General features: G+C 43.8%; 1 protein-coding gene and 1 long non-coding RNA gene across 4 annotated transcripts in view; one reads left to right on the top strand and one right to left on the bottom strand.

The window, feature by feature from the left end:
• Positions 1-26,892, bottom strand: part of LOC135315390 (uncharacterized) — a 313,306-nt gene that overhangs the window by 177,100 nt on the left and 109,314 nt on the right. For both annotated transcript variants that reach the window (XR_010374854.1, XR_010374853.1), the window contains one exon: positions 26,183-26,315. This is a non-coding gene — a long non-coding RNA (uncharacterized LOC135315390). The remainder of the gene's footprint in view (positions 1-26,182; positions 26,316-26,892) is intronic.
• LOC104051408 (vascular endothelial growth factor receptor kdr-like) overlaps positions 1-26,892 on the top strand; it is a 142,281-nt gene that overhangs the window by 109,643 nt on the left and 5,746 nt on the right. For both annotated transcript variants that reach the window (XM_064463424.1, XM_064463423.1), the window contains exons 20-29: positions 843-931; positions 2,231-2,396; positions 2,945-3,042; positions 4,004-4,126; positions 4,236-4,347; positions 9,720-9,819; positions 10,413-10,518; positions 12,656-12,780; positions 13,735-13,813; positions 17,029-17,123. In XM_064463424.1, the coding sequence (XP_064319494.1) occupies positions 843-931; positions 2,231-2,396; positions 2,945-3,042; positions 4,004-4,126; positions 4,236-4,347; positions 9,720-9,819; positions 10,413-10,518; positions 12,656-12,780; positions 13,735-13,813; positions 17,029-17,123 (1,093 nt within the window). The remainder of the gene's footprint in view (positions 1-842; positions 932-2,230; positions 2,397-2,944; positions 3,043-4,003; positions 4,127-4,235; positions 4,348-9,719; positions 9,820-10,412; positions 10,519-12,655; positions 12,781-13,734; positions 13,814-17,028; positions 17,124-26,892) is intronic.

Genomic DNA, 26,892 nt, shown 5'->3' with positions numbered 1-26,892 from the left:
CTGCTTAGAGCCGACTCCTTCCCAATGGCCAAGTGCGGCGCTCAGCACTTTCCCCCTGAAGTTCAAACTCCTAAGTCTGAGCTACGGACCTTCTAGACATTGAAAAGGGTTTCTGGACATGAAAGTCTGGTTGCTTAGGATTGATAATAATACATCTTCATATGCATTCTAGTCCCACGACTTCACCTCATCTTACTTTTCATTATGACAAAAGGCAGCGATTATGCTAAAAGTAGAGACCGTGGCTGTTGCCTTTCCTAAAGCTCACACTGAAACATAAAAGCATTTTCAAGCAGATTTCAAAATTAGGCATAATTGTACAAAAGGAGCAAATGCACTGAACTCTACAGTAGTTTGCACAGAAATAAGAAAGGAAGAAACTGATAGGATTTTTCAGGCATTTAAAAACTTTAGACTAAATATTTTTGCCACTTTTGACTTAGATCTGTCTGTGGCCCTGACCTCCACCCAAAACAAACAGTTGTGAAGGGAGCAGAGAAAAATGAAGGCCGCTCCATGCTATGGATCTATGTATAGAGTAAAACAACCTTAACAGCGTATGGGATTGTATATTCTTATTTATCATTCTGAAATTCCTTTTGTTTATAAATAAGGAATAAATACCGAGTGTTACCGTCTAAGAATCAGAACTGTATTCCCTTCCCTCCATACCCACTGCTGATGGTGTGCTTCTGTGGTGTCACCTCTCTGTTTCCCAATTTCCTCATCTGTATAATAGGAATATCAGCATTTACTTATTTTGAAGCGGATTTGTGAGGATAAGTGAGTATTAAGTGCTTTGCAGTGCTTCAAAACTCATTTGACTTTCATTCTCTTTTTAGGTCCTTTAATGGTCATAGTAGAATATTGCAAATACGGAAACCTGTCCAACTACCTAAGAGGAAAACGAGGAGATTTCATTGCATACAAGGTAACAAAATGACGGGCTTCTCATAGTCACAAGGCAGAGAATTAACAACCCCCGACCACAAGGTGGATTTCTTTCTGCATTGGCACCGAGGCGGTTTGGTATTTATATAGGCACTTCATGTTCTCAGCACATTTCAATTTGTATGAGGAAAAAATGGAAACCTTTTGCCCTGTAGGATCTCACTCCCATCCTTTTCTAGCACCTACTAAAGAATTACTTGCAAATACCCAAGCACTCTAGTGCATTCAAGAGAGAGGGAATTACTTGGGAGGTACTACCCAGCACAAGGGGGACAACAAAGTAGTAGTGAAAAACTGGTTTCAGCTGAACTAGGAGAAGGTGAACCCTCCCATAATACAAGCCCAGTTTGGGGATTTCTGCTTCTACACCCACCCCCCCCCCCCCCACCCCCAGCTACCAAAAGCATCATCTTCTTATTCTTCCATCTTCTGCTTATTCCCATCTTCTGTGTTCTCCCTTCCCCCGTGCCAACCTAAAGGTCTGTGCTGTATGCCACGAACTGGATCACGAACACAGCCTGCATTTAAACTAAGCAGATGGGGTTGGTGTCCACACGGCTGTCTGCATCCACACGAACATCCGTGCTAGCACAAACTGGGCTAGGATACGGGGGAAGACACGGGAGGCCAGAAATCAGTGACGGGGAGAGGATGGGACTGTCTCCTCATTGTGAAAATACGGCATCGAAAGGGCTCTCTGATCTAAGCCCTGCCAGAAACTGGAGGCTCCCCAAGATTATTTTCCCGGATGATTCTATTATTATTATTCTTATTATACCTATTGTGTACAGGCACAAGAGTACATAAGGTACTTTGTGTAAGAGAAGATCTTCCTTGTACAGTCACTCAAAATTCCTTTTCTCACCATTGTTTTCATGAATTCCAGGGACTGGTTACGTCCCACTCCCCAGGAGAGGGTGAGACAGATGCACGTCAGTGCACATCACGCACGTACTTTGAACTGTGATTTTTAGCATGTTTTCCTAAGACAGCAAGAGGTACAGGATTACAATGTCTCTCTGCTCATCAATCAGCCTCACCTGGCCAGCTTCCAGCTAACTTATATGGTGGAGTATTGCTATCAGTAAAATGGGAGGTTCTGTATTAATAAATAGGAAACCAGGCTTCATTAGTTCTGCTGCTGAGGGAACATGGTGTTCAAACATGTTTTGAGCTCATCTCCAGAGGACGCTTTCTCCATATGCCATTCCTGTACGTATTTTGAATGCCCAGGTGTTGCATCAACCAAAGCTAAAAACTGGTTTTCTACCATTTCTAGTCCCAGGAAAACTCTGACCAAGCAGAGAAAAGTCTGGATGAGTCCAACAGTGATCTGACCGAACTGATCAAGAGGCGCCTTGAGAGCGTAGCCAGCACAGGAAGCTCCGCCAGCTCAGGATTTATAGAAGATAAGAGTTATAGCGATTCAGAAGATGATGAAGAAGGTAAAAGAAACCTACCTAATCCCAGATCTTTTATTGCAAAGTTTTCTGTTACTTGGCTAGTGCCATACACACTGTCACACGCTTTTTCAGCCCTCACACAGCTTGACTTGCTCCTGAAATCGCAAATTCTTTCTCTTGCCTGTGCCTCACTCCAACTTTCTCACAGAGAGAGATTTGCAATAACATATGCATATAAAAGCTGCTCCTGTTGTGTAAGAGGAGTAATAGCAATATCTCACCAGATTTGTGGGGCCGGTCTGTCCCCACTCTTGTCACTCGCACACTATAAATAGTCTGCCTCACTTGTATCCCCAGCGGTTGTTTTCCCCATAGCTAAATGACATGATTAATGTTGCATGGAACTTTTTTTAATCATCTCATCTTCTGCCTCTAAGTCAGTGGTTCCTAAACCAGAGTCGTGATCCTAGTAGAGAACTCATGTAACAATACTCGGGTGCGGGGCTGGGGTCATCAGCACGCATGCACCGGTGCTAAAAAAGCTTGTAGCTGTAGTGCTAGCGTTTTGCTGTGTCTGTGATCTCTCCTAGATGCTGAGGATCTGTACAAGCGGCCCCTGACTTTGGAGGATCTGATCTGCTACAGCTTCCAAGTGGCAAAAGGCATGGAGTTCCTCGCCTCCCGAAAAGTGAGCTCATTAAAACGTCAGGGCTGAACTTCTTTCACAGAATCATGAGTATCTGATATGAAGAAATCCAGATATACTTTTGAGCCTGAGTAGTCTGCTTTTTGTTCTTTTATTAAAGTGTTGGAGATCACATTAGCTCTGGTGGTTAAGCAATAAGTAGCACTGAAGGAGTTGTGAAGGAATATCCATCATGTACTTGGCTACAAGGACTGGCTTCTGTAACATGAGAGTTTAGATAGAAGGAGCAAACACAGATTGTAAGACAATTCACGCAAATGACTCATAAATAAATGCAGAAAAGGCTTCTCATAGAGAAAGATCCCTGTAATATGGTCAACAAAAGTACTACTGAAAAATGAAGAGGGAGTACCCAGCTATTTATTTAGCTTGTTGGCATTGTTGGAGGCTATAAGCAAAGCTAGCACCACTTTCTGAGAAAAAATAGTGCATTTGTAGCCTGCGGAATGCCTGTTCTTGAAGTAAACTGTATGTAATGCACATGCCAAAGTAGGCACAAACCTGAGAGCTTGCACCTACCGCGCAGCTCCCAGGACAGCACACACAGAAATCATGAGCCTGTGTGCAATTCCCCGAGTCTCACACACTCGTGGGGCTGAGTTTGCAAGTGTAGCTGCGGCTGCTTTTTGACCTCTCCCCAACTTGCCGCAGAAAAATTAACTAGAAAATGGTGCTTCCTTTGTGTCCCCATAACTGTGAAAGTTATTTCACACAGAAAAATCAGAAAACTGACTGTAATACTTGGCTTGTTCCGAGTTATTTTCTCTTTTACAGATGACTATATTTGCAGCAGATTCCCACACACATTTCTCCTCTCTAACCTGCTCACAACAGAAGTTCATTTATCTTTCCAATTCCAAAGAAGGTCTCATGCTTTCGGCTCTAGCAGTGACTCATCCTCCAGGCAGACCCTCTGATCTTCCTCGTCCTCTTTCCTTCACAGTGCATTCATCGGGATTTGGCAGCAAGGAACATCCTTCTTTCAGAGAACAACGTGGTTAAGATCTGTGACTTCGGACTAGCCAGGGATATTTATAAAGACCCCGACTATGTACGGAAAGGAGATGTAAGTGGAAGAAACTTGGAAGCGCTAACCTCAAGTCTGTATTCCCCTAGGGCTTGGGCAGTTCAGTAACAACAGTTCTGACAACGTGTTGTGTCTTTTGCATCCTTAGGCAAGACTTCCACTCAAGTGGATGGCTCCAGAAGCTATTTTCGACAAAATTTACACAACACAGAGTGACGTATGGTCTTTTGGAGTGCTGCTATGGGAAATCTTTTCTCTAGGTAAGAATGGCTTAAAACTTCCCCCCCCCCAAAATTTATGGTTTTGTTGCTATGAAAAGCTTTAAACAAACGATGATAATGTGGTGCCATGTTTCTATTTTGGTTAATAAAATTGCCCAGTGCAGATCAGGTATAAAACAGCGTCACAGGACTGAAGTCATTGAGAACTGGCACCTGGCAAAGTACAGGAGAGCAGACACCAAAACAAAATCCAAAGCTCTGAACCTAACATTTGTAATAATTGAAACCAACAGAGCACAGAGATAATGCAAGGCTCTGCTGCTCGGGAGTGAAATATATTTTTTTTGAGAGAGAGAAATGAAGAAGTTTCCCTGTCAAACGGTATTTTCCCCTAAGCAGTCTGCTTCAGGAAACCACACAGCTCAAAGGTTGCAGAGGATTACGCTGCTGTTGACACAGTGGTCTGATGTCGCTAGTGGCAGCCCATGGAACGCAAGGGAATTTGCCCACATGACATTTTATCCCAGCCCGATTATCTTCCCCATGAAATCAAAGTACGATTTTCTAAGTAAGAAAAATGTATTGGCAGCAGCTGCCACCAGGTTGATACGAGAACCAGCGCTAGACTCTGCATAAGTCATTTTGGCAGCGAACAGGCAGAATGCATACTCTTCTGGCCATATCATTTGCAACCCACAACATTTTTGAAAGAATAGTAATGGTGTTCTTTATGTTCTATAGATTTCATCTTACAGTGCTGTTAGAAATCTCAGCCTCACCGAGATCTGGTTACTGTCCAGCAGATAAAGCCCTGAAATTTAGACAAGCAGTCTTACAGACAATTGGACTTTGCCGCTCTCAGATTCTCCTTGCAGAGTGGCAAGTTTTGTTTTCCTGAGGGAATTTAGGAATGTCAGCTCTGGCTTTTTAATCAGCATTTGCAGACAAAAGAAAACAAGAAGCACTGTCAACTTAAGCTGCTGAATTTTACAGCAAACTCTGTCATCCCCTACTGTCTTGAGTTCATGGATCAGTTGAAATTAATGATCAGGCTCAAGATGCCAAGTGCAGACTTGGGTGCAAAGTCTGGAGCTGTTTCTATCCTAATCTTTATTTAGGGCTGGCTGCAAAGATCACAACCTGATTTCAGTCCAAGCCTTTGATTTGACTTTTCTCTAGTTTGTACCAGCATGCAAACCAGAAGGTTCCTACCAAAATGGTTAAAACAAAGGGCAGTTATTGCTTTCTCTGGAGTTCCGTCCTATTTATTTAGAGTTTTGTGACTTTGGTGTAGCACCTCCATGGCTCTGTAACAGCATCCCCTGCTGAATGTGTTTTGAAACACCCCAGAAAGACAAAGCTCCAGAAGCACCGGCAATGCCCCAGTTCTAACACGTTATTCGAGAAGATGCCTTAGCATTAGCACGCAGAGGCACACTCCGAGGGGACAGTCCCTCCGTTGGGCATCTCCAAGGAACCAGATGAACGGAATAGTGATGAATGGCAAGGACCACTGCAGAAGGCAAACTGCTTATACCACTCCCAAAGGGCCTGACAGAGTTTAACAGAAGTGAACTTGAGGTCATTTGGCCTTTAATACCGAAGACTAATAAAAATTAAAATATAGTGACTGAAATTCACCTCTATTTTAACTGTTTTTAAAAAAATTTACCCGGTTTCTTTTCATTTTAGATAGTCTCTTTTCTTAACAAAGGTGCTTACTTGGAACAACAGACTGTCCTCTTCTGAATTCAGAGGAATCTACTAAATTACTCCAAGGGCTGCCATCTGTAGAGCAGCCTCTGCCCTCATTATGACGTAGATCACAAACTACTTTCTTCAATCCGTGGCACAGATTCAAAAGCAGTCATTTTCTCTAAGAGGGTTTTTCATACAGATCATCCAGGCATGTCTGTGGTTTGGCACCACTCACATCTGCAGCTCACACGATAAATATTTAATTAAGGATTTGTGTCACTGATTGAACTCTCTTATATAAAAGTTTTACAGATCATTGAGAGCCAGGGGATGGAAGTTGTTTGTCGCTGCTACAGGGTATGTTTTGGCTCCCATTTACAACTGCTGCTTTTTACTGGGTCCCACAGGCTTAGCACCGTCTAAAATAGGAAAATTTACTGATTAGCAAAACGCAGTTTGGTTTGGACATGGGCCCTTTCGGGGTCAGAAGTTGAATGAAGCATGATAGGAAGGCTGGCAGAGTGGATCCATTTTGGTGATACACAGAGAAATCAGGACTTGCAAGAGCGTTAATATTCCTTTGGGGCTGAGTTTGCACTGAGTTTTGCATTATTTAAAAGGGGCCAGTGCACCTCATGTCAGGTAATGCCTACAATGTTTAATACATCTTGAAATCACTTACAGGGTGCATTACAGAATGTTGGTGTCTCCTGGAATTTAAATGTGCACTGTTCAAAAAGCAATCAAAGGTAATTATGTAAACAAGCAGTGCCTGGTAGTATAACATCTATTATAGCATCTTATTATCCCACTAAAATAAAACGGACATCAAAAGAGTGCTACCATATCCAATGCATGCCACATCTTTGAGTATTTTGGAAGAGATTTCCCTCAAAGAAAACATCATGTGTAGACCTTGCACCATATGGTTTGGCCTACTTTTCTCCCAAGCTGTCTCAGCATCCTGAATCCAAGGTACTAGGCTTATCACATAGTCCAGATGAAGCACAACGGCGAGTGGAGGGGGGAAAGGGAGAGCTCCTTGCTTTTGAGATCTGAGCTGCCTCCAGCTGGTAAGAGGCCAGCACTGGTCAAAATATAAACTACCAAAATATCTTGCTATCAAAAATTATTCTTTGCCTTCCCTGTACTTGCTCTCGCCAACATATTGCAGTTGATATGATCAATGATGTAATCAAAGAAAGATAACTCAGATTGTGAGATCAAGTGGAATTCTCCATCCTCATCCAGTTCTACCACGTTGCCCTCAAGGTCTCAGTCCCAGTCAATGTATTTGCAAGACAAATTCTTATCAATAACCTCTGCTGTGCTCATGAGCCAGATCCGGCCAGTGGTACTCGGCAAACCGCGGGGTCTCTCTGGCACATCAAATTGGTCAGCGTAGAACAGTGGGACAGCTCATCAATGGCCTGACTCCATCCAGCTCCTCCTGGTGGAAATCGGCTGGCCGTGATGGCACAACAATCCTACATGCAGTCAGAAATGAATGAAAAGGGCCTACCTCTTCCCCAACGAGGGGTGCTGTTTTCAGTGTTGCCCCAGTACATTGACAATCTAGGCCTAACTAGATCAAGTGAGGCTTATGCTCACTTCTCTGGAGAGGCTGGGCCACTGTTCCATAGATACGGGATCAACTGGGCAAGCTGCAGATGTATTCATGAAGTCTCAGTACCTTGTAAAGGTTTGTAAAGATAAACCTGTACAGAGGAAAAGACAAGCTAGCGAGGGTTCAGGAGACGTACACAGAGAGCAGGTTAGTGCTCCCAGACCCTGCTTCGATCTTTACCCTTCTGTCACAGTGTCACGTTGGGCAATTGGCACTATAGTTTCTATCCATCTGTTTATTCAGAGAGATTGTGTGAGTTGATAAATGACTATTTGAGATCTTTGGCTAATGGGTGATACCACATGAGCTGAATATTATGTTACCAGGTTATTAGGATCATAATGACAGGCCAGGACAAAACTAGGAAGGAAAATCAATATATAAAGCAGAAATTATGCTCCTGACTATTTCCAACCTACATAACTCCAGGAAACACTCTTAACGCTGTGATCTGATACTTGCACACCAAGGGAACTCAGATGTGCTGTGGCTAAGCCTCCCTGAGCTTTGAATGTCATCGGAGCCTATTTGCTGTGCTGAGATGCCCTCTTAGGAAGTTGCCGGGATCTCTGCTCCCCAGTGCTGTTTTGCAGACTGATTCAGAGAGTAGAATTCTGGGAACAGCCACATTTTGGCACCCTCTTCACTGCTTTCATCCAAAAGATTTCTGCTGTGCTTGTTGTGCCCCCAAGTGCACAGCACATGATGGTGTTTCCAATGAGGGTTGGGGGGGGAATGCAGGAAATACACAAGGATGTGATAGATGGGAAATCATATACAGATTCCTCGAGGGCTGGATACAGATCCAGATTCCCTTCAACCCCCTATGTTAAGACTTGATTAAATTTTCTTCCAAATTCACCATCCAGCATCTAGGATGACAAAACGTAAAAGACAAGGGTTGCACTGCATGTGAAGGAAGGGAGGAAAGCTTACAGATCTCTCAGGTCTATCTGCAATAGGGTCAGCAACCTTTCAAACCTCAGTGTAGACGTCTCTTGAATGTTACTTATGAGGTCTGGATTACTCAGATGCCAGAGCTCCTTCTCAAATAATATTTTTGTTCCCCTTATTTATGGTGCATCATAAAGTACAGATATCATACAACAAAGATCACAACCTCTGAAAAGCCCCGACTCGCTCATTAGTCAAAGAGCACATTGAATGCATACATAGATTTACACTAGTCATTCCTCTGCAGACAGACACGTACACAGAAAATTAAATAAGTCTCACTCCTTCATTCTGATGACTGGTAGGCCAACTTTTGTGCAAGTTAATATAATGCTACCAGCCCCTTTACAGAAGTCTACCTCTCAAAAGCAATTACCATTGCCATGAACTGTCCTCCCAGGTTTCACACTGACAACTGAGTGGCCCTGAAAAGAAGTAAAATTGAGCTCGCACTCAAAAAGGAAAACAAGGCTAAAAATTTGGAAGGTCACTTTTCAAGGAAATTTTACCTGTAGGACTGCATCATACATATACAACACTAAATTGGCGGACTAGGAGAGAAGGACTACCATTCTATACCTGACGTTGAACTGCAATGTTCTCGTGGCCTTCTGCAGGAGCTAGAAGCCTACAGCTTTCTGGGCACTTACTCACAGAGGCCAGCGAGGCCAGAGGTTCTAAGGCAATGAATGATGAGTGGGACTTACTTACTTCATGTGTATTCAGCTCGTGCCGGGTATTTGCAGAGTGACAGTTTGGACAACAGTATGTAACCAATTGAATGAGCTGGAACTTTTCTACCACTGACCAACAGGCCATCTAAAGTCTCAAACTAATAAAATTTACTTTTCTTCTGCCATATTTTACCTTGGAGTTGTCCTGGCTATACCATGATCACAGAGGAGACAGCGTGATTGAAATCTCTAAAGAGACAGAGTGAGTCTGTAAAGGGTTTCCAAACAAAACATGTAGATAGTGATTGCAACCCCTTCTTTGCTCTCGCTTCTTTTACTGTCAGACTCTAGGTCTAATATTGAATGCTCAGCAGATATCACTAAGAGGTGTTTAATTCACTGGACTGAGAAATAGGGATTGTGCCATTCTGGAGCCTCTTCCTTATTTCTCCCATCAGGTGCCTCACCATACCCCGGAGTGCAGATAGATGAGGACTTTTGCCGACGGCTCAAAGAAGGAACCCGGATGAGATCTCCAGAGTACTCCACTCCAGAAGTGTAAGAGCTCCTGGTTTTGTATTGAGAGCTGATACATGTCATTTAAGCATTACAAAAGAGATTGTATTTAAGTGTGGAGGGGGAAGGAGTCCACATCAGATGACAGCTATGCATTTTGTTTTCAGTGAACACTGTAGTTGTGCATATCTTGGGTGTCCTGATGCCACAGATGAATGCTAAAGACAGACCAAGCCAGCTTGACCTTTGCCAACAACAAGATTAACAGATCTCTCCATATCAGTTGTAGTTCATGAATCTCAGTTCAGAGACTGCTGTGTCTGCCTTGATTTCCAATTCTGTGACAGAAACTAGGCACCCCTGGCTATGACTTATTTCAGCAATATCAGTGGGGCCCATCAGCCAATTTTAAGTTAGGTGAAAATAAAAAACACACAGGCTCAGCTGAGGCAGGAAGATAGAAGGAAAAAGCATCCCCCACAGAAACTAGAATAGAATTTCAGCACACGGAGATTTTAACCTGCCTTAATCCGAACCTATCCAAACAATGGCCAACACAAGCAGCAGCAGAAAGAAAGAATTTGGAAGCAAAGCTCCTACCCTTTCCTGTTCTTAATCCCTGTGTTTTTATCTAGCTACCAGACAATGCTGGACTGTTGGCATGGAGTACCCACAGAGAGGCCTACTTTCACCGAGCTCGTGGAGCGCTTAGGAGACCTTCTTCAAGCCAACGTACAGCAGGTACAGCAATGCGAACACCTCTTCAACAAAGGTGTACCCATAGACGTAGGTGGATACGCACATACGCACGCGCGGGTAAAGGCTGTCTTGAGCAGTAATATTAGGTCTGACTTCATAACAGAGGTCACAAAGTAAACGGCTGCTGGGATGAGTAAAGAAAATGTTAACTATGCAAAGGGGATTATGGTTCAAAACTAGATGTTTATCCATCCATAATAAGCAGAAACTTACATTAATTAAAAAAAGGCTCAGTTGCTCCTTAGAGGAACAATAGTGCTTTATCTCACAAACAATTTTAATTAGATTCCAACATAGTAAACTGCCGGTAGTTGGTCTGAACTTTCTCTCTCATTTTCTGAGCTTATGTTCATCAGTGCTCTTAGGAGCTTTAAAATGATGCAGTTTAAAGCTCAGAAAGTCAATTACATAATTATTAATTTCATAATAGTTAAATCAGTTTTTTTCTTCTCCAGTAAAAACAACCAGACCAGTTATATAACTGTCGATTTAATTTAAGAAGAAATCAAACTCTCTCCTCCAGCTCCTTCCTGTTTGTAAACAAATTTAGTGAAGCTAAGTTGAAGAGGGCCCGGTTTGCAGTATGAAGAGCTTGTGAGTTTCATCCAATAACCAAAGTAAATTAAGGAGACATAAAAATCACGATAAGGGAATAGGGCACTTAACTGCTTTTCAAAATTAAAAAAAAAATCAAGGAAAGGGAAATTTGGACAAACAGTTTCAGGATTTAAAGGAAGAGTCATTTCTGGAGATTACTGCAGGGGTGTAATGACAGTGCAGAGCTTATTAAGATATGTACTGAATTCTATTAAACTTGCAGCACCAATTTCTTGTAAGGACAAGAAATAAAATCCTTCAAGGCTACCATTTTAAGGACTGGGTCTTGCTAAACTGCAGCTCCTTATATTGAACATAAGCAAAAATTCTATACATAGGCAATATTCTTTTACCAATTCCATAATCTGTTAAAGTCATATTTGCCATAGGGGTTTTGTGACTTCGTGCTGCTCCCTCCCCTCCTCCCAAACACATGGCTTAAACTTGGATTTAGGTGTCCCTGAGACAAGTCCCTTGGAATTCCCAAAGAGGCCTATGTAATGCCGATACAGTGGACTTGAGGAAAGACTTGGATTTGTTCAGCCTGGAGAAGAGAAGACTGGGGGGGAGGGAATCTCATCAATGCCTATAAATACCTGAAGGGTGGGTGTCAGGGGGATGGGGCCGGGCTCTTTTCAGTGGTGCCCAATGACAGGCCAAGGGGCAACAGGCACAAGTTGGAACACGGGAAGTTTCACTTAAACATGAGGACAAACCCTTTCCCTGTGCGGGTGCCAGAGCAGGGGCATAGGCTGCCCAGAGAGGCTGTGGGGTCCCTTCCCTGGAGACATTCACACCCTGCCTGGACGCGGCCCTGTGCCCCTGCTCTGGGGGTGCCTGCTCATGCAGGGGGTGGGACGGGATCATCCCCAGGGGTCCCTTCCACCCGCCACCGGTCTGGGATTCTGGGATTCTGTGACTGCTTTCCTGAAGTGCAGATTGGTGAAATTCTGTTCACTTTCACTGAGGCAGAACAGCTACACATCTGGAATGTAGTCATGATCACAAAGGAATTGCTGCAAACTCTTCAAAGATGCTGCTGTGAAAGTCAGCAACGCCAGACACTTTTAAACCGGATGCACAGACATTGACAGCCTCAATACAACCATCACACTGCTCTGCTGTATGTCAGGGACATTTAGAAGTCTTGTAACTGCTATAAAGACCAGTGAAGCAATAGCTTGGGCTGAGGGGCCTGGAGGAGAAAACGTGCTAACTGCAGATGAGTACTGGAATGTTAGAGACCATTTTCAGCCATGCTATGTTGTAGGTTTCCTAAAGTGAACCATTTTCCTCACACAAAGCCTCCTACACAGTAAATGCTGAGTAAAGCCACACATTCTAACTTCCATACGTTATGAAGAACATCATAATCGCTTTGAAGAAACATCATAAAGTTACAATAAAGTCTAGTCCTTTCTCAGTGTAAAGCTCTGTTGAATACAATAACCTTTTATGTCTAAGATGCAGCACAAAATTATCTTTGCCAGATTTATGTTCTTTTATGTTATTAATTATACAGGATGGTAAAGACTATATTCCATTGAACATCACCTTGTGTCCTGATGGAGAATCTAACTCCAAAACTTGCCCTGTGGAAGAAAACTTGAACAACTGTGTTAATCGCTGGAGTGCAGTGGAAACTGGGTAAGAAAAACATAGAATCATAGAATCATGAAGGTTGGAAAAGACCTCTAGGATCATCAAATCCAACCATCACCCCAGCATTTCTGTGCTTCCTAAACCATGTCCCCAAGTGCCACGTCTACATGTCTTTTAAACACCCCCAGGGCTGGTGACCCCCCCACCTCTCCGGGCAGCCTGTGCCAGGGCCTGACCCCTCTGGCAGGGAAGACATTTTCCCTCACACCCAACCTAAACCTCCCCTGACGCAGCTTGGGGCCGTTCCCTCTCGTCCTGTCACTGGTGCCTTGGGAGCAGAGACCAGCCCCCCCCTCACTCCAGCCCCTCTCAGGCAGCTGCAGAGAGCGAGAAGGGCTCCCCTCAGCCCCCTCTTCTCCAGGCTAAACCCCCCCAGCCCCCTCAGCCGCCCCCCAGCACACTTGTGCTCCAGACCCTGCCCCAGCCCCGCTGCCCTTCTCTGGACACGCTCCAGCCCCTCCAGGCCCTTCTTGTCCCGAGGGGCCCAAACCTGAGCCCAGCATTCGAGGTGGGGCCTCCCCAGGGCCGAGCACAGGGGCCCCATCCCTGCCCGGCTCCTGCTGGCCACAGCAGTGCTGACACAAGCCCGGGGGCTGGTGGCCTCCTTGGCCACCCGGGCACTGCTGGCTCATGCCCAGCCGGCTGTCAGCCAGCACCCCCAGGGCCTTCTCCGCCGGGCACTTTCCAGCCACACATATATGGGGAGCAGGAGGGAAGGGAAAGGTTTGATATATCTGGGCACCGTTTGTTGTCCTCTCTCAATATGGCTGCTTTAAAGGAGCTGGAGAGAGTAATTTGTCAGTGAATTATTTGTTAAAATAGACAAAAAAAGACGACTGGTCCTGGAAACTGAGCTGTGTCAGGGAAGTTAATTGAGCTACCAACTGGTGCAGCATCTGCTTGGGTTTTATGCTGACCCCTCAACTTTCTTGCTTTCAGTAACAACAGCAAGAAGCGACCACTGAGTGTGAAGACATTTGATGAGGTGCCAGTGGAAAAGGAGAAAGTGATGCATGAGGTAAGTGAGGTGATTGCATCCTTCTCTACCGGGTTCACAGATCACTTGTCACCAGCACCAGGAACAGATATTAGAGCTTTTGAAATCTGTTTGCTAAGAAAAAGCTTTAAATCAAGCAGAAGATTTGGCCCTTGCATCTCACACATAGGTCTGTGTGACAACAAAGAGGGACCTGCACTTAGTTTAACAAATAATTTGGAGAGAAGCTCATGCAGGATTATTCAGGCTTTGATCAGGCTAAGGGGCTTTATATTACATATTTCAATACCATTTTTCCCCCCATAAGAAAATGGGAGCTCACTGAAATGGAGCCTTTAGAAGGAAGTGTGTCCAGAACACATTCTTGCTGGCTGAGAGAGCCAATAACTTGGCAGTGGTGAGGGTGTTCAGTTCTCGGTGAATAAGACCAAGATTCAAGTTCCTGTTCTACTTGATTCACTCAAAGGGCTTTAACCCTGGCTTTTCCCTACCCTAAGTGAACATATTTATTGCTAGTTTAATGGCACTGCAGGGTGGGAGGGTGTTCAACGGCTGCATTTTCACTTCAGTGGAAAACAAAAGCTTGTTTTGTTACAGAATGACCATTCTGCTTGTTGTCTTCCTCTGAAATTACAGGTTCCAAGGGTAGAGGGTTTTTTTTCTATTTTTCCTTCCTCATTTTAAAAAACCCAAACAAATCAATGACAACCAACCCAACTTATTAATTTCCCCGGTGGTTCAGGTACGCGCTGGCTGCAGTGCCATACGCAGTCCACACCACTCGCCTCGGTGAGAGATGTTGGAAGCAGATTGAAGTTTAGGGAGGAAGCATGAAGCCCTCAGGAAACCTTCTAACAGAGGAAGAGGGCAAGCATCAGACGGCTAGAGCAGCAAAAGAGAAGAAAGATGTGCACAGTTTTGCAGAAACAAGCCAGCCTGCCTACTCTGCTAGTGAGGGAACCGTCCCCACGCTCAGCTAAGGCTCCCTCCCGGACAGGGCCGTTCCTCAGACCAGCTCCCTCTGGAAGGGACAAGCCTCTAGCTGCAACTTGTCCTGGTCGTATTTGATGTCCTTGACAAATATAGCATATTTCTCATCTGTTCTCTTGTTAGCACAAATTGATGCCCATTATTCCCTTGTATTTTGCCAGATGTAATTTCTGTGCCTTTATCAGTGCATTTTAGGGATTAGAAGGCTTAGAATTTTCTCCGGCTCCCGCATCTTTCCTCTTGCAGGATAAAATCTGTCCCTCTGAATCACACAAAGACATTTACTGGATAGATCCAGTATCGGTAAGAGATTACTGCTGCCAGCATGAGCATTGCTTTCCTAAATGCTCCCTATTCGTGGCATTTTAGTCAGTCCTTACATGAAGGGGGGGGAAGTTTCAAAAAAGGGTAATAATACATTAACAGATCAGAACTAAATGTGATATTTCAATGAGGATCTTCTAAAGCAAAATTATGGTGTGATCTACTTTTGGACAAAGTAAGTGCACTTGGGTTACTAAAATGTTCTTCAATATCAAGACATTAATCCTGATTAGGTCATTATTTCAAATAGTAGCCCAGGAGCTCTAAAAGTGCTCTACCACACCTTCCTGCAATTGTGCTACTTATCTGTAGGCTCTTGATATTCTTTTAACAATTCTTCTGTAAGCAAAATGCAAAGCAGCACTCAGATAAATTGTTTGTTGACCACAGATTTTAAGGGAAAATAGTCAAGATAAAAAACAGAGGGAAAACCTGGGTTCTGCTGAGTTTCTGTCAGACTTGATTAATTTAGGATTTCACTTTATACTTTGAAAACCAGCTTCCAGACTGATCTTATTAATGACCAATATATTACCAAAAGCATTTACAAAAAAAAGCTTTTGCTTTTTATTTATTTTTTGCTGGGATTATTTTTATTGTTTCAATCACGTTGAATGGTAAAATAAGACCAACTACCATTTCGCTTCCCATGTTGAAGTCTTTTGCTTTCTTGGTTTTGACAGACAGACAGGCATGCAACTTCCCAGCATCACAAAATATTTCAAATTCAGAGGAACCACTCCCCGCCCAAACATTTAATTATTTTTTTTTAAAATTACTTAAATCAAGGCCTGTGCATGTCTGTGAGCTTGCGGAGCACTTCGCACAACAACAGCTTGATTTTAATTGCAGCCTTGAGACTCAACTTCAAGGGCAGCAGAATCACAACCTCAACTTGAGAACTAATGAAGACGGTTTTGTTGGACTGCTCATAAAACAATCCATAACCAAAGTACGGCGAGCCTTGTAGGCTACGTATCATTGCAAAGCACTTGGATTTGCAAAAATGATACTGAACTTGAACTTCCTTTAAATTTCCATGTTTCTAGTTGGTATTTAGGGTGCTTTTTCTCTGAGGAGCCTAGCTAGTATTATTGGATATATTCTTTATGAATTTCTGTCCATTCCTATCTCAGCTATCCTACCTAGATGGTATCCATATGTCACGTTTCATATCAATTTCAAGTTTGAAAATGTCAAATTATTTTTTTATATGTTCACTTTAAGCATGCTCTTTCAAAATACAGCTCAAAAGTTTTATCATCACAAAACCAAGGCAAATGTTCGTAGGCTAAATAGCAGCATTAGCAGGGATGATTGGATAAAAACTGATAATACAGGCCCTGATAAGAGACTATTCTGAAGAATGGGCTTAATTTCACACACCAGCTGGACACATCTATGTGTTAAGCGCTTTACTAAATAGCACACAACTGAGTTTCGATGCAAACATTTGCCCTCCACGTTGTTGGTTGGAATCATGCACAGAGGAGCTGGTAGCTCCTACATTAGTTCCAGTACACAACTATCAGAATAGAACACCACAGTATAGCGTCTACGGACGGCCACCTTGCTGGCAGCCTCTCCCCGATAACTGCACAGGTGGGGAGCCCCAGCCTCTACACGCCACAGTGAAGCAGAAGTTGCACTCTCCTGCCCTTGCTTTGCAGGCTCTGTAGCTAGAGACAGTTGTATAAGGTGAAGTTCTATCAACCTGCAGAAATTATACCATCACAAAATAAGATAGCTGGGATTTGGTATTCTAACTAGCTCCTTGGCTTTCCTTCTCTACCGACTTTAACAATGGTTTAGTCTCACTCTTCTCCACACTCTCCCCATGGCAAGGCATTTTTTAATTAAAAGTGCTCCATGCTGTCACGATCATTTGGCACTCTGCTGATGTTCTCTTCCTTGCTACTCAGGAGTCGGACAGCGGGATGGTGTTGACGTCAGATGAGATAAAAAGCCCGAAGAGGCTGGAAATCCGTTCTTGGCCTTATGGGATCATGGCTCTAGCGTGAGTACTTGTGGATATTTCTTTTGAAGACAGTGTCCTGTTCAGAAAACTGCTTCCAAAATTTTCAATTTTGTCTCTGATTCCAAAAGGCAAGCTGTTAGACTACCTGAACAAGCTAGGATAATCGACTCTGTATTTCAGTACTGTAGCTGGAAGACCATGGTTAATGTATTTTAAGATTGAGAAAATTATAACGTAAGCTTTGCTTCCAGAAAGAAGTCGAAAATAAAAGAGAGTTGCAGGTCTCCGAAAGGAACGCTGCACTGTTGCGTTTAAGTTACAAGAGGGTTAATTAACATGAAAAATGTTGATTCATGTGATAAAAATGAAAACTCATTTCATCAGCTTTGAGCACATAATGTCTTGTCAACCTATTTAACTCTTCTTCCAACATGCCAAGTTGTCTTGTGATTCTGAATCACATTCAGAAAACCAAGAGAGGGCTCTCTGGTGAAGCTCGTGTCTCCTGTTCATGAACTGATCTCCCAGGGCAGAATATTCTGCACATGGCAAGTGATAGGAGCAAAAGAGCTGAGAATACACGTAACTGCTTGAGCTGTTTCTTCACTGCCTCTCCAGTGTTCTCCTTTACTGATGGAACAAAGTTTGAAGAACTTGATTTATTAATCCAGAAAATAACATTTATAGTTATACCAGTATCTAACAAAGCTATGCTTAACTTTAGACATACAGGTGGGCTGGCACCTTTGCAATCGATGGGACATGAGAAAAGTCAAGCAGGCATGCGCAGTAAAGGATAGAATAAGCAGTGCAAAGCAAGCACATTTATCAGAACTTTGATTTCTACATTTGCTTTATCACAGCTGTGAAGGCAGTCCTACAGAGAAGTCCCTTAATCCCACCACCTTCGTGATCCAATGAATTATATTGTTCATATTTGGTTTACCAACAGAGGCTGTGCCAGTGTTCGCTCTATGGTTATCGATTCATAGTACAGACAGTCATGGAAGAATAAAACCAGATATTTAGCTTTTAGCTAACAGGGAGGTCACAGGTCTTTATATTTCTGTAACAATCGGGCACAGGCAGAGAGTTGGCCTAGTAGTGAGATAGGTCTGCTCCGCCTTCCTAGAAAAGTACAACAACAATAACCCATTTTACCGACTCAAATGTCAACTTCTAGAATTTCAAAGAATAGCTACCCAAAATATTAAAAAAGAAACGATTCTGTGGCAAGGAATTCCATCTATTTGGTTAATTAAGCTAATTAGACTTCTACTGAATTGCCTAGAGTTTTCTCTGAAATCTATTGATGAGATTTCTATTAGTTTCCTCTGTATTAAGCTCAATGATCTTTTCCACCAGAGCAATTGCTTGGTCTACATCAAGTCACCATTTTCCTACATTAAAGAGAAATGACACATGAGAAAAAACTAGTGCAATTTCTGCATAGTCTGGGAGAGTTCACATGAGAGTGCAGGGTCAGAACCTAACGCTATTTCAAAGGGGCTAACTCCCTCACTCAGAGAGAAAAGCAAGATGAGAGGAGCTTGCCTCGTCTCTTCAGGCCTTAAAACCATAAATTCCTAGATTATTTGAAGGCAGGAGAGAAGGAGGAAGAGGAAAAGGGAAAAGGTTAAGCAAGGAAGGCTAGAGAGTCTTACAGCATTAACGGGGAGCATTCAAATGCTCCAGATTGTGCTGGATAGGAGCATGACTTCAAGAATAACGTTGCTCAGCAGTATTTCCCCTGTAGTACTGTCCCAGTTTTACCTGTTGGGGGACTAGCAGAGATCTAGATATGGTTCCATGTTTTTATCCTATGCACATGCTGAGAGGATTTCTGCGCAGCAGAGTGCATTGCTATGGAGACCAAATGGCACCAGCTCTAAAAAAAGGAGCTCAAATGTCAGGAACTGCATTACTATGGTGCTTTACCTGGGCTGATTTACCTCTCTCTTCTGCACAATGTTGCATTGACACAAATCCAACACATATGCACACACAGCCAGCCTCCCTGGTAGGATTTATTCTTCTAAAGATTTCCGTCAATCACCTCTTACTGCTGTTTCCCCTACTGCATTTCCCCTGTTTGGATAAACGGTTGGCAGAGGAAGGTTCTCCCTCTCTCCCCTTTCCAGGCTTTCTGCTGAAAATCAAAAAAATCAACATCCAGCCAGATGTAGAAACACAAAAATTCCATAACAGCCTGTTCTTCCGAGATTTCCAGGAACCTTCTGAACTCCTATCAGGCCCACTGGGACTGAACATGAAGTAACAGGGCTCTGCTGGGTTCAGTGAACGTCTGCCTGACCCACGCCATCTGGGGCTCTCCCCATTCCCGGTCAACATTTCCATAGGGATTCCATTCATCGTGAGATACCTGATACTTTCTGTGCCAGCCAGACCGTGAAAGACCATCTTAACAGAGGTCTGCTATAAAAGCAAAGCCTGCAGCAAGCTGTGTTTGTTGTCTCCTTATTCCCAGCGCCCTAACTACCATTGAACGGACAGAGGTGTCTTTTTTCTTGGCCGCATCCTCACTGAGTGTTTCAGGTCCAGCTGAGAAAGCTATTTTGTCAGCTTCTTTTTTAAATCTTGCGGACTGTCATTGGCACAAATGACATTTTTTTTACCTAGGCAGAGAGCATCCTGATACCCTCTCATCTGAGGACACAACACCCCTTGGCGCTTGAAAAACAAGGCTCAAAAGCATATCTAATAGTCTAGAAGAGGTCAGAACAGAGTGCTGGTTTAATAGGGGAGATAACTTACCCTTGTTAATTGTGTATCTCTCTCTACCAAAAACATTTACCCTGGATCCTTTTCAAACAGTCTTCCTTTTCTAAAACAAAACTGTTCAAAGGCTTAGCATGTTTTCTAAACCGGGGTGGCTGCAATTATTATTTTTGCCAAAATCTTGCTGTTTATTTATCTTGCATTCATTTCTCTGCCGAGATTAAAATTTGGCAACTCTACACACCATGGAGTGTCAGCGTCAAGAGTTTATTGAAGATGAATCTGATACTCTGGGCCTGGGACCACTGTTAGACTGGACTAACTGTTTCTAAGGTCTAAGCATTTTGTACTGCTCCAGTATAAAGCCACAACAGTAGCTATAGTGAGGGACAGAAAGATTGACCGGGATAACGACACTGCAGTTGGCATTCAAGGAAGCGCATTCAACATAGAGGGGATTTGTTGACGGGATGACTCTGGTGTCAGTTTTCATCTTATAATATTAACAGGCTACTGCCAAGCACTACTTTAAAATTCTCCCAGAGACTCTATAACCAAGTTATTGTATAAAATTATAATAGTGTTGTGGTTTAACGCCAGCTGGCAGCTCAGCCCCACGCAGCCGCTCGCTTGCTGCCCCCCGGTGCGGGGTGGGGGAGAGGATCAGAAGGGTAAAGGTGAGGAAACTCGTGGGTTGAGGTAATGACAGTTTAACAGGTAAAGCAAAAGCCGCCCACAAGCGCAGCAAACCAGGGAACTCATTCCCCCCTTCCCGTGGGCAGGCAGGGCTCAGCCACCCCCAGGAGAGCAGGGCTCCATCACGCCTAACGGTGACGGGGGAAGGCAAACGCCATCCCTGCCAGCGTCCCCCTTCCCCCTCCTCCCCCAGCTCCGTGTGCTGAGCATGACGCCGTGTGGTGTGGGGCAGCCCTGGGGGCAGCTGGGGTCACTGTCCTGGCCGTGCCCCCCCCAGCCCCTTGTGCCCCCCCAGCCCCTCGCCAGTGGGGTGGGTGAGGGGCGGGAAAGGCCCTGCCTCTGTGCGAGCCCCGCTCAGCAGGGACGAAGCCGTCCCTGGGTTATCAGCACTGTTTCCAGCACAACTCCAAACCACAGCCCCATACCAGCTACCGTGAAAAGAATTAACTCTATGCCAGCCAAAAACAGCACAAATAGGTTTGATATCGGCTCATTTGCCCTCCCTCCATCCCTTTTGCTTCTCCCGCCGCCAACCCAATTATCCTCAGTTGCTCTGAAATTACTTGCCTGGTTCTGGCCAAGTCCCATGACACCAGCTGACTGAGGCTCAGCTGATACGCTCTGGGCTTTGGATGCCACATCCAGATCACATTGCTGAGGGCTCTACCTCTGCCAAAGCCAAACTGGGCCTAAGGCAAGTCAATAATATTGAAACAAACTGATTTTGCTCCGGAGCATCAGGCATTCATATCCACGTGCAAGGTGCCCACCAGAAACGCAACCCAGCTGACTGGGCTAGAATTCTTTTGCACCACCTCAGCAAAACGAGCCATGGAAATATGCTTGCTCCATAGCAAAACTTAGTTTCAAAGGATTTTGATTCTGTGATGAGCACGCTGAGATAGCGCATGTACTTACGTTGTATCAGGCGGCACCTTGCACTATGACCTGTCTTGAGCTCTCCAAAATATAAGTACCTTTGATGTGAGTAGCTACTCGGGAGTTACGTAAGCCACCTTCTTCTAGGCTTATACTGCTTACAGTGGCAAGGACTAAAAGGGGAACTGTGAAAGGCTGTGGTCCCCAGCTTGGTTTTGACTGCAGTGCTTTTCATCTCAGTGCATTCTGAGTGCTGGAGCTAGTGTCAGCAACCGCTGACCAACTTTGCCACACATGCAAGGGGACGGATAACGAGTGGGTGGCTTTGGCCTCTTAAAATTTTATGCTAGCTGTACTTTGTATGTAGAAGTGTTTCAAAACAATGAATTCTTGATCCTAACCCCTTGAGTTCTCCATGCCAGTAGACTACTGATGCACTGATACTGCCAGAGGGGAACCCAGGATTAAATTCTTACCGCACAGCATCCCATCTAAAATTTATTAAAGCAAACTGTGAATCAGAAGAAAAAATAATCCTTTTATTTCTCTCATTGCAGAAAAAATTAAAAAAATTAATCACTCTTACTCTGTGCCTCATTAAACACCTATGAAAGCTGTTAAAAAGCCCTGAAGCTCCTGCATGTAATTATGAATGCGGTCATGAGACAAACTGCTCTACTTGGCAACGCGCGGCCCAACTCCTCATCTTTCCCTAACCACAGCTTCTGAACAAGGCCAGGATTTCTTCATCGACACAACGGTCTATTAGTTTTTCCTACTGAGGGCAAGATACTTGGGCGTCTTATTGCAAAGCAATAAGAGCTGCTCCACAGCGCTGGGGATAAGTGCCACACATGGTACTGCAGTCCCTCGCTGGATAGGGTGATCTTCTTGCAGTCATCTCTCCTTCTCCATGCTCCTCTTCAAGTCATTGACCCTGAGATTTAGGCTAATAGAAACTGGCTCCTTCTCACATAAAATAAAGAGCTCCAGTTATGATTTCCCAGTTCTTTGATGATCTCAGTATTTTTCTAGCTCTAACCAAAATCTCTGGTTCATACGGTAGGATGAAAAAGTCTCATTAGGTGATTTAGGCCTTCTAGCTATTACAGTATTATCCTCTGTGGTATCTCCTAAACAACTTTGTCACGTCTCCAGAAAACTTCAAAAATATTGTGAAAGACTACTTAATATTCAGGCTAACTTTTCCTTCACCTAGTTTAATTCCTACTTTTCAGCTTCATCTGTACCAGGAATTCTGACATAGCACAGTAAAAACAGGAACTGCTACTGGCTCTCGCTACCCGCAGTACCACGCTGCAATGCACTTGTCCAAGCTTGCATCTGGGTCACAAGACCTACTAACCATCCTGCAGCCCCACACGGACACGCTACACGTGCATGCAACAGCAGAGAGCCCACGCTCTGCGATAATCCGGCTGCTTGATACAGTCCTGTTTACAGACCCAGCAGGCTTTCAGTTATCAATACTGGGTCCTCACCAGCAGGTTCCTCCACCTCATTTGGTTTTACGTCTAACAGACTCAACGCTGGCACCAGGCTCAGGGACACTAAAGAAATACAGCCTGAAGTGTAGCAAGATTTGCTGGTAATTACAAATGTCACTCTTAGGCGACTTGCTGCTACCGATTTGCGTTCTTCTAATCTCCTAGGACTGGTTCCTCCAGTGCTTTCACCACTTTTGTACTTCTCCCCGTACACCTCCCTAGCCTGTAGGTATCCTTCTGAAAGAGAGGAGCCCAGGGCCGTGCCTTGGCTAACTCTAGTCTCAGCCTATGAAACAAGGCTGAAGCCAGCTCACCATGCTCTGCGGAACATGTTTCCCCATCCAGCGCTCCACAGAAACGTGCGCATTGGGAAAGAGGGTCCTTTAGGTTACAAAATCTGTTTGAGGTCAGGAAATGGCAGCGTTCAGATTCTCCTCCTTCCCCTTATCCTGCCCCAGACAGTACGCATTCCTGCAAGGACAAACGAGTTTTCAGGTTGGTCATTGTGTAAAATGTGACCAGCTTGGGTCAGTGAGCAATTGTGTTTCAGCTGAATGTCACGGTATTCACGCCCCTAATCTTCAGTATTGTGCCGGGGTGAGAATACTGACAGTCAAGTGGGACCGGGCTGAGACATTCACAGTTCTGAGCGGATTTATCAAGACTGAACATCTCTTTTATCAGCTTCTGCAGCTGCAGCACTCAGAAGTCAGGCAGAGGCAAAATCTGTCAGGGAATACCTTTTGGGGCAGTGTAATGCCGACCAGAAGAAGCACTGAACCAAGTAATGGCTAGCTTTTAATGAAATTATTAAATTACATAACCATTATTAACTTCTGTAACTGCATAATTGTGTGATTAATCAAATCTAATGCCTTCAGTCAGAAAATGTTTATCGGTGGGGCTCAGGGAGAATTTTCTTATCTTACACAGGGTAGTACAATTGGATCAGAGCATAAAGGGGTTTCTGAAGCATCAAGTACTGACCGTTGCCGGAGGCAAGACTGATGTCTGATGCAGCGTGGCAGTTTCTATGTACCAAATGAGATTTCAAGGGCAAACAGAAAAGGGATGCTGAAGTCTCATTTTCCAATATACAGTCCAAGCATATGTACATTTCTCTGTTGCTGAGCATGAACAGAGAAGACTAAAGTGTCAGTAATACAGAGCATTAAAAGGGAAAATGCAAAGACCCCTGGATAGCTTTCATTTAGGAAATACATTTAGGTGAAAGGAATAGTTTTGAAAGTTAATTGCACTTTGGTCTGCCATAAGACAGCTAATGACAAAACTTGCTTCTGACCTAACTCATCAGCTTTCTGTCTTTGGAGCAAACATTAGATGTCAGTATTTAAGAGTCCTTCTCCAAACACCAGGAGGATTTCAGCGACAGGCAGTTATTCCCAGATATCCAGTCTCCTGACCTACAGGGGCAGAAACCTAACAAGAACACTTGCTGGGAGTCTACACAGGTCCGAAAATTTCCCATTGTGTGGCCAAACTAAACCCTAACAACATTTCTTTTTCTCCAGCACTCTGAGATATGCAGGCTGGGGGCCAAGTTAAACAGATACTTTCAAGCTTCTCTCTGTCTCCGCTGACAACTTTAATACCTGGCAAATTAGAAGCCAGAGCATCCATGGAATTGTCTGACACGAGTCAACAGAACTGAGCAACAAAAAGGAAAATACATAAATAAACAGTGAAGCTAAGTTGTGGTTCCATTGCTCATGCCAGGGAAGAATTTATCTACAAGGAAAGTGTGTGTGTATAGAAAAGCACAGCTGCCAAATGTGCAGTATACAGAAGTTTCCGCTCATGTTTTCCTCTGGACAAAGAGGGAAAACTTAGATAGTGCTACATTTTTGTTGAAGTTCTCAGGGTTACTATTTATTTTAGGGTTTCTGCTTTGCTACTCAACAGGTTTGGTTTCAATGCCTTGTATAGGTCTAAAAGCACAGTAACATTAGCTTTAATCTATAGCCTCTGCCTTTGCATTTTAGAAGTCACAGAACGCAAGTTTATTCTAGATGTGCAAGACATGGTAGGCTGGCTCTTCCAACTCAGGGGTCCTGGGTTCACTTCCTAGAGACAAACATGCCATGGAAAGCCACCACAGCACGCTAAAATCAGGCCAGCTACGAAGCAGCCAATGACCCATTGCAGCTGATTAGAGTTGAGGCTCTTTGTTATGTCTGAATTTGGCCGAACATCTCAGCTCCTGGCTTAGAATAACTGGCTTTACAGACTATGGATATACAGAGTATCACCCACTCCACACACTCCCCCAAGAAGAGAACTACAGGGACACTTTGCAGCTGGACCTTACAGGCGGTTCAGTGTGGTTGTGCACAGATCATAAACCAGTGCTCTGCTCTAGCCAATGCACCACACACCCACGACCTTTCCAGAATGAGCAAAAATTTTGAAGTAAAGATACTGGCACTAGTTCTGTCAGCCAGACTGAGGATATCTGCAGCTTGTGGCTTTTGACCGGTTCCAGATGGAGACTACCTTCAGAGGCAAGACAACACAACTTCTAAAGTCAGAGAAGCATCATCTAGCAGGACATATTTACCCTTTCATAGTTGAAAGGAGCTGGGTCTACTTTATATTACAGTTCTGTCATCATCAACCTGCAGCATCAACCTGCATGTAAGCCTGCAACATGACAACACCCACAGTTGGGGTCTTGGATCTGCTACTTTTCCTACTCATGATTTTTGCTCCCCTTGCTCCAATGACTGTAATTGTCTCTTAGCTGTTGTTTCGTTTCCTGGAGCAGGAACAGGCTTTGCTTTCTTTCTAAAGCACCACACTCTGAATCCCTGATGAACTGTTGGGGACTGTAAGCACTGCAGCAGTACAAATAAAACAAGTGTAATGAATTATACAATTCTTTGATGAACTATTGATTATTCAGATTTGGTTTAGGGTCATTAGTCTGAAGCTTCATGCTCCTTTAAACACACATGAAATATACACACAGAGTGCTTGAGCACTGCCTGATTTTGAATTCCCCCAGGCACATTCATCAGTCATTCTGAACTGAGACACGAGCAACGCCATAATCAGTCTGTGAGCGAGGCTTATTCCAAAGAGATGCATGTTACAGGGTCCCTAAGCAAAGTGGAGAAGTTCAAAAGCCATTCTGACATTGGGATCCTTTTGAGAACCAAACCTCAATTATCCAGACCTCTCCCAATGAATTCCTCAGATGGAAGAAACCAGGCTTAACAAAACAGTATTTTTAAGGCAGCCTATGACAGAAAGTACCTTCTTTTTTTCTCCACAACACTTGCTGTTCCTCAAGGTCACCTTGTGATACAAATCCTCTCCAGCATTCTCCTTTTAAGAGTGAGGTTGCTCCATGTGATGCAAGTTGCTTCTCTCCCACCGCCTTCATCACCTATAATAAGAGAAGACAGCCGAAAATGAAAGCTGGCTCTCCTTAATAGCATCAGTTACAGGCCAGCAGTTGTAATGTTGAAGAACGCTGCCCTTCGCTAGCACACTGCTCAGTAATTTTAAAGGGCTAGAGAATGTAAGAAAGATTTTGCCCTACACTGCAAGAGGGTGTTCAACACACGCTCTTGCTTTCAGTATCATTTTAGAGTCAGTCATAGATTATTCATTATTTCATCTTTTATTATACCTGAAGTCATAGCCTTCAGTTCTGCTTTCAGAAAAGTCAAATTTTTACTGACCTGTGTCAGAACAATAAGAGATTATTGTACGTATAGGACAGGTGCATTTATAGCTAAGATATATATAGTGCACTGAAATGCGGTAGGCTAAAATTACAAGGCGACAGGACTCCTGGATTTACTCCTACATAGACTTTTAAAACACCAAGTTATTTGAAATACCCAATTCAGTTCCCTTATCCAATCCGTAAAATGTCGCTGTCGTACAGGATGCTGCAAAGGTAAATTGAAATGCTGCATATATATATATATATTTAATTTTTTTTTTATTATTTTGAC

This window comes from Phalacrocorax carbo, chromosome 11 (assembly GCF_963921805.1).
Source record: "Phalacrocorax carbo chromosome 11, bPhaCar2.1, whole genome shotgun sequence".
Lineage (NCBI taxonomy): Eukaryota > Metazoa > Chordata > Aves > Suliformes > Phalacrocoracidae > Phalacrocorax > Phalacrocorax carbo.
Note: the sequence above shows the minus strand (reverse complement) of the source record. Positions and strands in the feature narration are given on the sequence as shown.